The sequence below is a fragment of the Pyrus communis genome, chromosome 16 (genome assembly GCF_041283825.1).
Source record: "Pyrus communis isolate YQ-2024b chromosome 16, ASM4128382v1, whole genome shotgun sequence".
In the NCBI taxonomy this organism is placed as follows: domain Eukaryota; kingdom Viridiplantae; phylum Streptophyta; class Magnoliopsida; order Rosales; family Rosaceae; genus Pyrus; species Pyrus communis.
The window spans coordinates 9984446-9997990 of record NC_142580.1 but is presented as its reverse complement, the minus strand read 5'-3'; the positions used below and the strand labels follow the sequence as shown (position 1 = coordinate 9997990).

At 36.8% G+C, this 13545-nt stretch overlaps 2 protein-coding genes across 2 annotated transcripts; both read left to right on the top strand.

The window, feature by feature from the left end:
• The first annotated feature begins 6607 nt into the window (after positions 1-6607).
• Positions 6608-8310, top strand: MORF3 (plastid developmental protein DAG). The gene is made up of 4 exons (XM_068471076.2): positions 6608-7054; positions 7128-7225; positions 7649-7714; positions 7824-8310. Exons 1-4 carry the CDS (start codon positions 6684-6686, stop codon positions 8066-8068), a joined length of 780 nt encoding a protein of 259 aa, XP_068327177.2. The 5' UTR covers positions 6608-6683; the 3' UTR covers positions 8069-8310.
• A 1170-nt stretch (positions 8311-9480) lies between these two features.
• On the top strand, positions 9481-12295 carry LOC137731552 (uncharacterized). The gene is made up of 2 exons (XM_068470683.2): positions 9481-11103; positions 11830-12295. The coding sequence occupies exons 1-2, from the start codon at positions 9802-9804 to the stop codon at positions 12001-12003; spliced, it is 1476 nt and encodes a 491-aa protein (XP_068326784.2). The 5' UTR covers positions 9481-9801; the 3' UTR covers positions 12004-12295.
• Positions 12296-13545: the final 1250 nt, after the last annotated feature.

The window sequence follows — 13545 nt, the reverse complement described above, 5'->3', positions numbered from 1 at the left end:
TCAATGGCTTCATCATCTTCACCTGGTGCTCCAGGTATGTGTTCTATCTCATCTCTGCATATACAATCTGTTCTTGATGATTGTGGTTCAATGGCATCTCTACGATCTATGACATGGTATGTATGCATATATCTTACACGTGGTATCAGAGCCTAGGTTGTTTATTGTTGTTGAATTCGAAATTCTTGTTCAAGAACTCAAACTAGGGCATCTGGATGTTCATTCAAGAACTGTCGAAACCCAAAAATAGAAGAAACTTAATTTTTAAAAGGGTTTGAAATAAACAATGTCGTTTAGACAATATAGCCGTTAGCCCATTAAAATTTTAAAAAAATATATCAATATGACCGTTAAGAGAATCTTGGTTCTCTCTCTCTCTCTCTCTTTCACTCCTTTGTCACTGATTTTTCTGGAGATTGCACGATTATGCACCAAAACTTGCATCAATTCCTAGATCATCAATGAGAATTAAACCTAATCTTTAGAGGTATGTTCATCGGTTTGATATATTACTACAGCCTATATATATATATATATATATATATATATATATATATATATATATATGATTTGTTTTCCTTGTTTGGGAAAGATTGTAAGATCAAAGTCAATTGAATTTGAAAAGATTTAGATCATTGTTGCACTCTAAAATCTCACTTGACATCTTTCAAACTAATTAATGTTTCCGCTGCCATTCATAAATTGCATTAATAGATTATGTGTAATAAGAGAGATTGAATATGTAGATACGTGTGATGTGTATTTTGGACATCTTTTGAACATGAATCTGTGTATTATACTCATGATGAATTGTTTATTCTAAATACGTCTTCTTCGCTATGATTGTAAGGCTATATATATGATTAAATTGGTTCATTGTGTATGATTTGAGTAAAGTAGGATGGAAAATGCACCTCAGTGTGTAGATTGCTTGAAATGAAAGATGATCAATGTTAGGAAATTGGATACTGGAAATTATACATACTGATGTCTGTGGTCCGTTTCCAATCAAAACCATATGTGGGAATTTGTACTTTGTGAGTTTTATTGATGACTTTTCCAGATATTGTCATCTTTTTCTAATTAGTGAAAAGTCCTCAGTCCTTAATTGCTTCAAGATCTTCAAATGTGAAGTTGAAAAACAGTTAAATACAGTGATTAAGATTGTTAGATCAGATAGAGGAGGGGAATACTTTGGTAGGCACATAGAGGCAGGTCAACAGAAAGGTCCATTTGCTTGTTTTCTTGAACAACAAGGGATTGTGACACAATATACCACCCCTAGAATACCTCAACGGAATGGGGTGGCATAAAGAAGGAATAAAACATTGATGGGGATGGTAAAGAGCATGATCACAAGATCCAAGCTATCTAGGTTTCTCTGGGGAGAATCTCTGAAAACTGCAAACTACTTATTGAACAAGGTTCCTTCGAAATCAGTACCAAAGACACCATTTGAAATCTAGACAAGCAGGAGACCTAGTTTTCATCACTTTCATGTTTGGGGTTGTAAAGCAGAAGCTAGGTTTTATAATCCTAATGAGAAAAAACTTGATTCCAGAACTATATCATGTTTTTTCATTGGATATTTTGAAAAGTCAAAAGGTTTCAAGTTTTATTGTCTTAGAGCACATACTAGGGTTCAAGAAACTCGTAATGCAGTGTTTCTGGAAGATGATGATGTTTCTAAGCTAGTACAAGATAACTTTATATTTGAAGAAGTTGAACAATCAATTGAATGTGCACCTCAGATGGATTATGAATATGTGCCCATATTAACTAGGTTGCCTGCATCCAACCTTGATTTAGACCAAGAAATGGATGACACTGTGAGTGCACAAGATACTCAAATAACAGAACAACCAAACACTGAAGGTGTTTACATTCAAGATCAACATACTCAGGCAACAGATCAGTCATTGGTACAACCTTCACCAAGAAAATCTGGGAGAATTTGAAAACCAACCATTTCACAAGATATATGTATTTGCAAGAAGCAGAGTTTGATTTAGGAGACATTGATGATCCTGTAACCTATAATTAAGCAATGCAGAGTGATTAAGTTGTTCTATGGCAAAAGGCAATGGAAGAGGAATTGGATTCAATGTCCAAGAATAATGTTTGGACCCTAGTGTATAAAACATCACAGATTAAGCCTATAGGATGTAAATGGGTTTACAAAACCAAGAGAGATGATGCTGGAAGAATTGAAAGGTATAAGGCTAGATTAGTGGCAAAGGGCTTCACTTAGAGAGAAGGAATAGACTACAATGATACCTTCTCACCAGTCTTCTAAGGATTCCAAGCGGGTTATCATGGCATTAACTACTTATTTTGACTTGGAATTACATCAAATGGATGTAAAAACAGCTTTCTTGAATGGAGATCTATTGGAGGATATCTACATGATTCAGCCTACTGGATTTGTTGAAATGGGGAAGGAAAATATGGTTTGTAAGTTTAATAAGTTAATCTATGGACTTAAGCAAGCTTCAAGGCAATGGTTCCTCAAATTTGACCAAGTAATCATTGCACATGGGTTTATAGAGAACAAGTTAGATGATTGCATTTATCTCAAGTTCAAGGGATCAAAGTTCATTTTCTTAATTATGTATGTTGATGATATTCTCCTTGCAAGTTCAAACAAGCAATTACTACAGGAAACTAAGGTTGTTCTCAGCACTAATTTCGATATGAAGGACCTAGGTGAGGCCCATTATGTTCTAGGAATCGAAATTGTGAGAAAGAGAAACAGAAAGTTACTTGGTTTGTCTCAGAAAAGGTATATTGAAAGGGTGCTGAACAAGTTCAACATGGAGAATTGTAACAAAGCAGATGTTCAAGTGAACAAGGGAGATAAGTTCTGTAAAGACCAATGTCCTAAAAGTGAAAATGAGGTCGAGTTCATGAAGATGAAACCATACGCTTCATTAGTTGGTAATCTTATGTATGCTAATATATGTACAATGCCAGACTTAGCATTTATTGTTGGTTTGTTAGGTAGATTTCAAACAAATCCAGGTGAGGCTTATTGGGTTGCAGCAAAGAAGGTTTTGAGATATTTGCATTAAACAAAAGGGTACATGTTGGTGTATGGCAAAGAGAATTCATTAGAACAGATTGGTTTCGTAGATTCGGATCTTGCAGGTGATAGGGATGAGAGAAAGTCAACGAGTGGTTATGTGTTTATGTTGAATGGGGTTGTTGTTTCATGGAAAAGTGTCAAGCAAACCATTGTATCAACTTCAACAATGGAAGCTGAATTCGTTGCTTGTTTTGAGGGAATGAAACAGACAATTTGGCTTAGGAATTTTGTCAGTGAGATACAAATTGTAGAATCTGTGAAATGACATGTGAAGATGTTCTGTAATAATAGTGTTGCTGTGTTCTTTTCTAAGAATAACAAGAGAACTTCAGCCTCAAGGTTGATGGATGTCAAGTTTCTTAAAGTTAAAGAAGTTGTAAAAATGGAGAGAGTGAAATTTTGTTTCTGCCAACTAATTTGATGGTTGCAAATCTACTTACAAAAGCACTGCCAAATAATGTGTTTAAGGGACATGTTATGAAGATGGGAGTCTTAGAATCTTTTGACAAGTTAGGGTGAACAAGAAATCAAAAGCTTTGAGGACTGCAATTGATGTTTCTTTGGTTAATCTTAGTTGTTGAAGTTGTGGACCTCGTGGTACAAGTTAGTTAGCTAGTATATTGTGTTGGTATGACTTGTTTAGGCAGTGTTCCAGCTTATTTCTTTTCCTTTGTTGTTGTTTTAGTTGTCAATAAGGGTTCAACTTTCTTTTTATGGGAAATAGATTGAACCAAAAGACAAATTTTATGAATAATAGTTTGATTTGCTAGAAAATCGATTGTGGTTTTGTTGAGGCATTTCTGGAAACTATTGGTTTACATTGATTGGCTAAAGTTTTTAACTTTTGTTGAGATCAGTTGGAGTAATGTGATATGACATTGTTATTTACATATGTTCACAAAATACAGGCTAGAGTACATTGTGATTCTTGAGATGAAATTTGTGAGGTTGCAGATGAAATTCTAGAGTTTTGTACTTTAAATGTATAGGTGAAATTTGGATGTAAAGATAAGCTCTTGGTTAACTTAGACTTGGTGATCACTTCTATAAAATTGGATGTACTAGATGTTATGTTTCATTCTCAAGTGGAAGAATGTTAGTATATGAGTATGAATATAACATTAAGTCCAGTTATAGTGTGAGAATTAGATATGGAAAAGTCTTGTTAATAAGCTTTAGTAGTCATAATCCTTATGGGATTGGTAGTTCTGATATAGCACTTAAAGTAGTACTGGGATTGTGATTATTCATATGTTTTGGTACGAATTGGATAGTTGAATCCTACACTGATTCTAATAGGAGATCAGTGAGGATTGGCTCGGTATATAAACGCTAACCACTGCTCTTACAATGTACGGCTCAATTTGATTCAAAGCCCTATTCTTTGAGAGCATTAGCGAATTGCTAAAGAGGAAAAGGTTAACTGTTTCAAGGAGTTTTAATGGCTTCATCATCTTCACCTAGTGTTGCAAGTGTGTGTTCTATCTCATCTTTGCATATACAATATGTTCTTGATGATTGTGGTTCAATGGCATCTCTACGATCTATGACATGGTATGTATGCATATATCTTACACCTCAATCCTCATCTAAGACCAACAAAGGAAGCGTGAATGTTTTTAGCGAAACGACACCATTTTTAGCAAAGTTTAAAGTAAGTCATTTTTCTTAAGATTATAAAAAATCCATTAACTATCTTTCTCCTTCTAGTCGTCTTATATATAAGAGCTATTCCCAATCGTCTTATAAAAGGCCATTTACTCTGTTTGACCTATAACAATGTTGATTTAAAGACACAATTAATATAGCATTAAAAGGTGGGATGTACGCTCAGCACACAGTGATATTGGTTGGCCAAGTGCTCAACAAAATGTCTCATCAAAAACACTAAAGAAAAAATTTTACCGCTACGCGCGCTATTGTTTAAATGCAACAAGAATAGTCTCATCCGCTACTATTTAGTTTTGTTCCAATGAGCTAACATTCGAACTTTATTTATTTATTTTTTTTTTTAAAAAGGAAAGAAAACAACTCTGCAAATGATTGGTCAGAGTCCATAACCTTATTGGCCCTAAACGGCGAGGAAAAAAAAAGGGAGTTGCCAGCAATTACGGCAAATGGCGGCTCTCTCGCCGGGCTGGTTTGGTATTGCTATGCTTTGAAAAAAAAATTGTTTCTACTGTGCTGTGAGAATAAGCTCATTTTTGCTGCTTCACGTTTTCAGCTTTTTTTCTCCCAAAACTGTGAAAATAAGCTATTTTTAAGTGTTTACCAAACACCTTTTTGAGATCAACTTTTTTTAATATCCACTTTTATAAAAGCACCTCAATACCAAACAAGTACAAAAGTGAGGTATGTTTTCTTTTGGGAAAATTAGAATTCCCTACAATTTTTCTATATCATTTAGATTAAACATCTATGCCTTTTTAAAATTTGATTAAAGTGTTTTAGCCAATAGTCACCTCTATTTTTTAAAATTAAAATACTTTTTGAATTTATCATTTTATCTGCATGATGCACTTTTCCTTATTTAGTAGAGATATTAGTAATTAAACTATATTTTCTCTTCTTCCAAATATGTTTTTTTTATCACAGTTAGTTTTGTTTTTTTTTTTTTTTTTTTTTTTTTTTTTAGGTTATGCAAACATTTAATATTATTTCTTTTTCCAAGTGGTTTTTTTCTTTTTCAAATAGTTGGTGATCAACATAAAAGCTTCGTGGAATTTTTTTCAATTTTTTTGTGAAATTTTTTTTTTTTTTTTGCCGTTTTTTAAGTATAGTTGTTGACGAATTATTATTAAGTACAATACATTACGTATATATTATCTGTGGGTACGATTGAATTTATAAAAATCATTAATTGATACGTTTATTTGCAATTTTGTTACGTTTGATTTAATACTTATTGTTAATATTGGTACATTATTTTTATTTTGGTACGTTTTATTTTGTACACATTATGTATTGGTACATTTATATTATTCTCAATCCTATTTTCTCTTAACGTACCCAAAGAAAAACTTATTTTGGTACGTTTGATTTTGGAGGATTTAAAAATATTTTAAACTATTTTGGAAAGAAAATATCTTAATTCGTAGATAATTATTGCTAAATTGTAGCATTATTGTGAAAATAAATTGAATCTAACCAACTTTGTTTATTTATTTTTTTTTTACAATTATCTCTAACGGAAGGAGAGTGTAATCAAAATGCTAGATTATAGGAAATTTGTTACAATATAATGTGCATATAACACCAAAATTATGACAAAAGAAAGTTTAATCAAATCACTAAAATACATGGATATTTGATCTAAAAAATTCAAAACTGAGATGCCTATATCAAAAAATCTCTTTTATTTTTATTAAATATTTAATTTCTTTACCAAGGGTAAAAGTGAAATATAAGAAACTGTGGATGGTTGTGCCTCAATCAAATTTGTCATAGTTTAAGGACTTAAGGAAAAAACTTTTCCAAACGTCGTCGTTTCTTATCTTAATAACATTTAGAAAATGGAAATCAGAGTCACCCTTCTAACTCATCGTCTCAGTTTTTGACACTCGGAAGGCCGTAAGAGCGACACAAAAAAAACTGCGAAATGGCATACGCCGCCGCCCGGCGCACATTAGCCTCGGCCCTCAGCCGAACCCTCGCTTCATCTTCCGCCTGTTCGAACTCCTCATTGTCCTCTCGCTCTCGCTTCGCCATCGCTCTCCTGAACAAACAACACGCCCAGCCCGTACCCGGTTCGGCGAACGTTCGGACCCTGTCCAGTAAATCCGGGTCGGGTTACTCTCCCCTGAACGACGCCTCTCCGAACTGGAGCAACCGCCCACCCAAGGAGACCATCCTCCTCGACGGCTGCGACTACGAGCACTGGCTCATCGTCATGGAGTTCGAAGACCCCAAGCCCTCCGAGGAGGAGATGATCAACTCCTACGTCAAAACCCTAGCCACCGTTCTCGGAAGGTACCGAATTGACCAGCTTCTTTAATATGTTTGGATTCTTTTAGGTGCCTTTTGATGGTTTTTGGGATTTCAGTGAGGAGGAGGCGAAGAAGAAGATATACTCAGTTTCTACATCGACGTATACCGGATTTGGGGCTTTGATTTCTGAGGAGCTTTCTCTGAAGGTCAAAGGTAATCGTTTTCGGGTTCTGGATTTTAGGGTTTAAGGGTTTTGGTGCTTGCCCTGCTTTAAATATTGGGTATTTCTGTTTTAGGTGGCTAAGGGTTTAAGGGGTAAGGATTAATGTGCTTCTCTTTTTATGAATTAGGGGTTTTTTTATTGAAATGGATCGAGATATATAATAAGGATTCAGGTTTTAGGGTTTAAGTATAGTTCTTTGTATGAATAATGGTGATTTGGTTTGAATTGCAATTAGATGTTAAGGGTTTAAGGGTTAAGTGGTTGAGGGGTTGCTTTTGATTTGTTTCGGTTTCAAATATGTAATTTGTGATTGAATATGATGGCTTTCCGGCTTGGTTTTCTAAGCCTCCTGCTAATCATCTTCTGCATTTCGTATACAATTTGATTTGTATTGGATTGTTTTGTTTAAACAGGGCTGCCCGGTGTTCTATGGGTTTTGCCGGATTCATATCTCGATGTGCCCAACAAAGACTATGGAGGTCGGTATATGCTGAAACTTAAAATCATGTAGAAGTTTTCAATTTTCAATTTGAACTTACCTTTCAAATCGTGATTAGCTGTTTATATGGTTTCTTAAACCAATTGTAGGGGATCTATACATCGATGGGAAAGTCATTCCTAGACCACAGTATAGGTACAATGAAAGGCAACAACAAACTAGAAACAGGCCTCGTCCACGATATGATAGGCGCAGGGAAACAATGCAGGTTGAAAGGAGAGAGCCAATGCCAAGACGGATCATGGGCCAGGATCAGAAAGAGCCTGTGCAGCAAACAACTCAAAATGCAGCTCAGGGTGGAGGGACAGAGTTTAACAGGGGCAATGGTTTTTAGATCGAAATATAGTTGCAGAGTCGCAAAGTTCTCAATCCTAAGTTACTAAGTTACCATGAATGAAAAGTTGGTGTTTTTGCACTTCGATTAATATTCCCTAGCATCGTTTTGAAGATAAGAAAGTGAATATTTGTGTCAGTCCTTTCTGGGATTTTGCCCGGTATTTGCTTTACGTCTGTTTATGTTAAGCTGTGCACTGAAGAACATCAAGTATTAGAATGAATTTAGTATGCTATTATCTATCTGTTGCCTTTATTCCATTCCTAATTAGAGAGATCCAAATGCATATGTTTGTAGTATGGTCTTATACAGTAAGCTTTGGGACTTGGTCATGGCAAAAGTAACTTCATTTCGCAGGAGGCATGTTAGTCTTCGGTGTTGGGAGAGGGCAACCACCATGGAATGGAAACTTGGGCATGAAATTTACTGATTGGTGGGGTTTTTTTGGGTGGATTTGAGATGAGAAGTTTCCATTTCATGTCAGTTGAAAGAAGCGTGTCCGTAACAGTACAAAAAGAAGGCCCGACTCTAAGTTCAAGATGCCTCTGTTATGTTTACTAATTCGTAATCAAAATTAAAATGTAATATGGCATGTTTATTGTCCATAATCGGAACCAAATTGCAATCAAGCAACGCTGAAGCAAGTCTCTATTTGAAGACATTATGGTTGATTGGGAGAAATTTTCACCCATTAACCTTTCCTTTTTCATCAGCCGGTACTCTCCATGGAACACCGAGATTGGTATCCATTTGCTTTCTTGTTTGTCTCTTATTCTCTTTCTATCCTTCATTCCCTCTCTTGTACCAAACCCCCGATGATGGGTATTTTTTGGCTGAGAAAGGGATCAAATGGTATAATTCTTTTGTTGGTAGATTGGAGGATTAGAAACATGACTATTGCTTTCCAATTGGCTGTTTTTGCATTAACTAGGTCAAGTGTTGAACTGAAATGTGGTACCAAAAGTGATGTGATTGTGAGCCTCAAACGAAAGTTTAAACGTCTAGCTTTAGCTTGAAAACGAGATTACAAACGGTACTTGTTCTGATCTTCCTCCATTCTCATCAGACACCTACACTATCATATCAATTGATAAATAAATTTTGTTAATGAAACATCATTAATTATATATAGATTTTTTATCACGCCATTATACATGCAACAAGAATTATAATTTTGAATTAGATTACATTTCATGCTTGGTAACTTGCATAACAAATCCATCAAAAACGGAAGTGGTATTCTAATTAAGCTAAACTTAACAAAGGGGTGAAGAACTCAAACTAAAGGCATAAGGCACATTTAAACACGTTTCTCTAGCCAACTTGAATACGCTAAAACTTGCAGCACGAAAACGTCTACATTTCCAAATTAATTTTGTTGCATCAAATAGTTAAAAAAACAACCGTGGCAAGAACGTCAAAAACAAAACAATATATCCGTCCACATTTCAGGCCTCAGCAGTTAGAAAGACACACCCAAAATAGAAGGGTGACAAATTGGCACCAAAATAAATCAAAACAATATTCCAAATAAACTGTATACGAGTTGCCTTTCCCATCCTTCTCCACCATTTCATGACAATCTACCTAGTGCGTGCCATCACCGACTTCCTCTTTCTCTCTCTGTCTCCGGAATCTGCAGATCTCAGAAAACTCTCCTCTCTCGGGTAAGCAATCTTACCGGATCTCATTTCTTTTGATCCAGACAAGTCAACAATTTCAATTCCAGTACCATGAATTCCAACTTCGACTTCGATCTGGGTCTCGGATCCAGCCGACCCAAATCGCTCAACGATCAGAAGAACAAGACCTCATCCTTCTCCTCCGCCACCGCCGCCCAATCGCGACCCGCCTGGCAACAACCCACCGCCGGCAGAACCACGTCCTGGACCCACCAGCCGGCTCCGACCCAGACCGCCCGACCCGGATTGACCAACGCCCCAACTTCCATGGTCGGCGATATCTTCGGCAAGAGCTGGACTTCCGCGGCTCCGGCGGTTTCCGCCACCCCGATCACCGTCGTCAATAAAAACCCAAATTTGTTTGGGGATTTGGTCAGCTCTGCCATGGGTGGTAAGATCAATAGTAATAGTAATGTTCCTTTGAAGAATGCGACCCCGGCTTCGAATAAGAGCTCATTTTCCATGGGAAACGTGGCCGATTCGTTGCCCAAAACCACCACCGCTGCTAGTAACAGTTCGGTGAAAAGTGGTGGTGCAAATTATGGTGCTTCTGGGAATTTTGGGAGTTTCTCTGGTGGGTATAATAGCAATGCCAATAAGGTTAATAGTGGTGTTAATGCTAATAGTAATATGAGTGCGAATCTTGGAGGTCCTTCTCTGCGAAATATGGGCAGTGCTAGTGTTGGTGGCAGTGGATTGAGCTCTAAGAAAGACCCTTTTGGTTCTTTGGTTGATCTCGCGTCGAAACCATCGGCTACTATTAATTCAGCGAGTAAAACCAGTGCTAAAAGTAGTGTTGATGATGCTTTTGGAGATTTTCAGAATGCTCCGAAACCAAGCACCGCCAATACTTCATTTGCCTCGAGTGCCTTCTCAGATAGCGGTTTTATGGGGTCAAGTTCGGATTCTGGCTTTGGGGATTTTGGGGTTTCGGCAAAGCCAAGCCCTGTTCAGTCTACTAACAATGATCCCTTCGACGTGTTATTTACCCCATCTTCGGTTTCGACTGGAGGTGCAGCAACAGCGAATAATGGGGTTGGAATGCAGCAATCCTCTGAAGTTGATGATTGGGGGACAGAGTTTGGAGGAGGACATGATGACGGTGGTTCAACAACTGAGCTTGAGGGTCTTCCACCTCCTCCTGCTGGGGTGTCAGCTTCAACAGCAAAGAATAAAGGAATGGATCATTACAAGCAAGGGCAGTATCCTGACGCTATTAAGTGGCTTTCTTGGGCTGTAGTTCTTCTTGAGAAAGCAGCTGATGGTGCTGGCATTGCGGATGTTTTGTCAAGCAGGGCCTCATGTTACAAAGAAGTTGGGGAGTATAAGAAAGCTGTGGCGGACTGCACAAAGGTATCTTCTTGCTTTTCCTTAAATTGTTTTCAACATTTAGAAAATTTCATTTCTGTTCAACAATTTAGTTTGCACGTGCCAAATGTGAATGCATATCATTGTAATTATTGGATTGATGTTGTTTGGTTGAAGTTGTAGCAGCTGCACAATTTTGTAAACTAGTTGGATTTAAATATTGGTTCCTAAACAAATCGGACAACGAAATGTTAGCGTAAAGTAATGTTAGTGCAATACAGGTAACCTTATCCCAATTTTGCATGAGATGGGTAGATATTATTTCAATTCTTCTTGTAAGCTAAAGAAATGGAAACATTACTGCAATGGGTGTACATATTAGTCGTCCTTGCGTAGAGACCAATTAAGTCCGACTTAGCTACTTTGCCCTTGTGCGTGGCAGCCACTTCCCATTGTCACCTGTTTTGTGGATGCGTGTAATATTTTCAAACAAAAATACCTTTCCTTTTCTCTAGCTATTTTCAATTGGCCATGTTTTGATTGATGTGATAAAAGAAACATTGCTAATTCAAACGGTCCAAACATTTTAGCAGTGCATGTAGATGTATGGTTCTGAACTTCTGATAGACAAAATGCACAAATTCAACATTCGGAATCACTTGTTTCGCCCATCAAAGCTGTTGATTAGTTTGAATCAAATGATATTATGTGTTCCCTCTCCTTTATCTATATGTAGAAGAGAGTTCATAGATATTGTTCAATCCTGTGCAGGTTCTAGATAAAGATGAAGCAAATGTATCTGTTCTGGTACAGCGTGCGCTCTTGTACGAAAGTATGGAAAAGTATAGACTTGGGGCAGAAGATCTGAGGACTGTTCTGAAGTTTGATCCAAGTAACAGGGTTGCAAGAAGCACTGTTCACCGCTTGACGAAATTGGCAGACTAGAGGGTTGTTGAAATTTTATATTTGCTAGTATATTCATTTAGGTTCATTGATACTTACGCTCTCTCCCCTCTTTACAGTCATAGATTTCTGGGGAATGTTACTCAATACTTACTTGGCCGTCGAGGATGGTTTTCACATGGATGATGTATTTTCTTTCTTCTGTTGTTTGCTACCGGAAATGGTTCTTTGTTACTTGAGAGTGATGTTGGAATTGAAAGATTGAATGGCACTGTACTATTGTCTTCCAAATATATTTGTTTTGGTCAATAAATTTATTTGTTTGGGTGATATAGCTCCCTGTGTTCTTTAATGTTGTCGATGGGGGCAGAAAGCCCCAAACAGAAACCAACCAAAGTTATGTAACAGAGTACACATTTGGGCCAGTCTGGGCATGGAAACCCCAAATATATATTGCTGAATTCCAACGTTATATTCGGTAACTAACTTGCATTATTTCTGACGCTTCAGTGTAATTAGAAGTAAAACTATTCAATGTATTTAAGTTCGATTCTTGGTTTTTTATTTTCTATTTAACCGTTTATACAATTATCCAACAAAAACGTAGGACTCGGATGTAGCTCTTAATTGGTATGAAAGTTATCGCGGTTAGTCTCCGGCGGTATCCGTAGCCCATCCCTAGTAAGGATCCAAGTTGTGTGTTTGGGAAACCGCAAAACAAAGTAGCAAACCGGAAAAAGAAAAGGGTTCCGTACGTACCTGTTGGCGTGCATACGTACAAAATGAATTTGTTGAAAGATGACATGTTTTATGGACGAAGAGATTGTAGCATCGAACTGAAGATCACCAACGTGCAAGATCATCATCACTTTTTCAATTCCAAGATCACCACTCGCTGTCTCTCACCATAAACAAACAGTCATTTAAACGGCTGCCAGCAGCCAGCTCACCTGATAAATAATGGGACCACACAAATATCCGAGTCCAGAATCCAGATCTGCTGTGCCCATTCTTCCTCTGCCCTATGATTTTCTTCGATGCCTATCTATATGTGTATGATGTAGAAAATTAAGCGACGTGTCATCAATAAAAAATAAAATACGTGAATTTAGACTTAAGTAATAATCTAATTATCTTTCACGTCATATAATTTACAAATTTAATTTAAAAATTTAGTTTTCTCATCGGGTAATCCGATGTAATACGATAATTGTGAAACAAAGATAAAAGATATAAGGATGACATCGTTGAGATGTGAGGAGTTTATTTGTTTGTTGGAGGCAGAAACAGAAAGCGTTACTTTGCAACCTTATCTTCTTTCTTTGCTTCCTAAAAGCCTGCCGCTCTGTTCTTGATGACCAAATTCTATCCCCCTCTCTATAAATAAATATTAATAAAATAAAATAAAATAATTAATCGCATTGTTTTTCGGGCCTTTGTGGTCCCTGCTGGCATTTCCTTGGGCAATTAAGCCCATCCATTCTATTGGGCTGTACCTCCAAATTCCTAGCTATTCCTACCCTTTTGCAAAACTTTATTACAATTAAGCCCTCAAACTTCCCTTTTTTTTTTTTTTTTTTTTTG

What these genes read in the sequence shown, in the direction of transcription:
- MORF3 (XM_068471076.2), top strand. Translation starts at nt 6,684, where the DNA reads ATGGCATACGCCGCCGCCCGGCGCACATTAGCCTCGGCCCTCAGCCGA. An exon ending in GCTTTCTCTGAAGGTCAAAG is followed by an intron (nt 7,226 to 7,648) that starts GTAATCGTTTTC and finishes TTGTTTAAACAG; the next exon opens with GGCTGCCCGGTGTTCTATGG. An exon ending in GCCCAACAAAGACTATGGAG is followed by an intron (nt 7,715 to 7,823) that starts GTCGGTATATGC and finishes AACCAATTGTAG; the next exon opens with GGGATCTATACATCGATGGG.
- LOC137731552 (XM_068470683.2), top strand. Translation starts at nt 9,802, where the DNA reads ATGAATTCCAACTTCGACTTCGATCTGGGTCTCGGATCCAGCCGACCC. An exon ending in CTGTGGCGGACTGCACAAAG is followed by an intron (nt 11,104 to 11,829) that starts GTATCTTCTTGC and finishes AATCCTGTGCAG; the next exon opens with GTTCTAGATAAAGATGAAGC.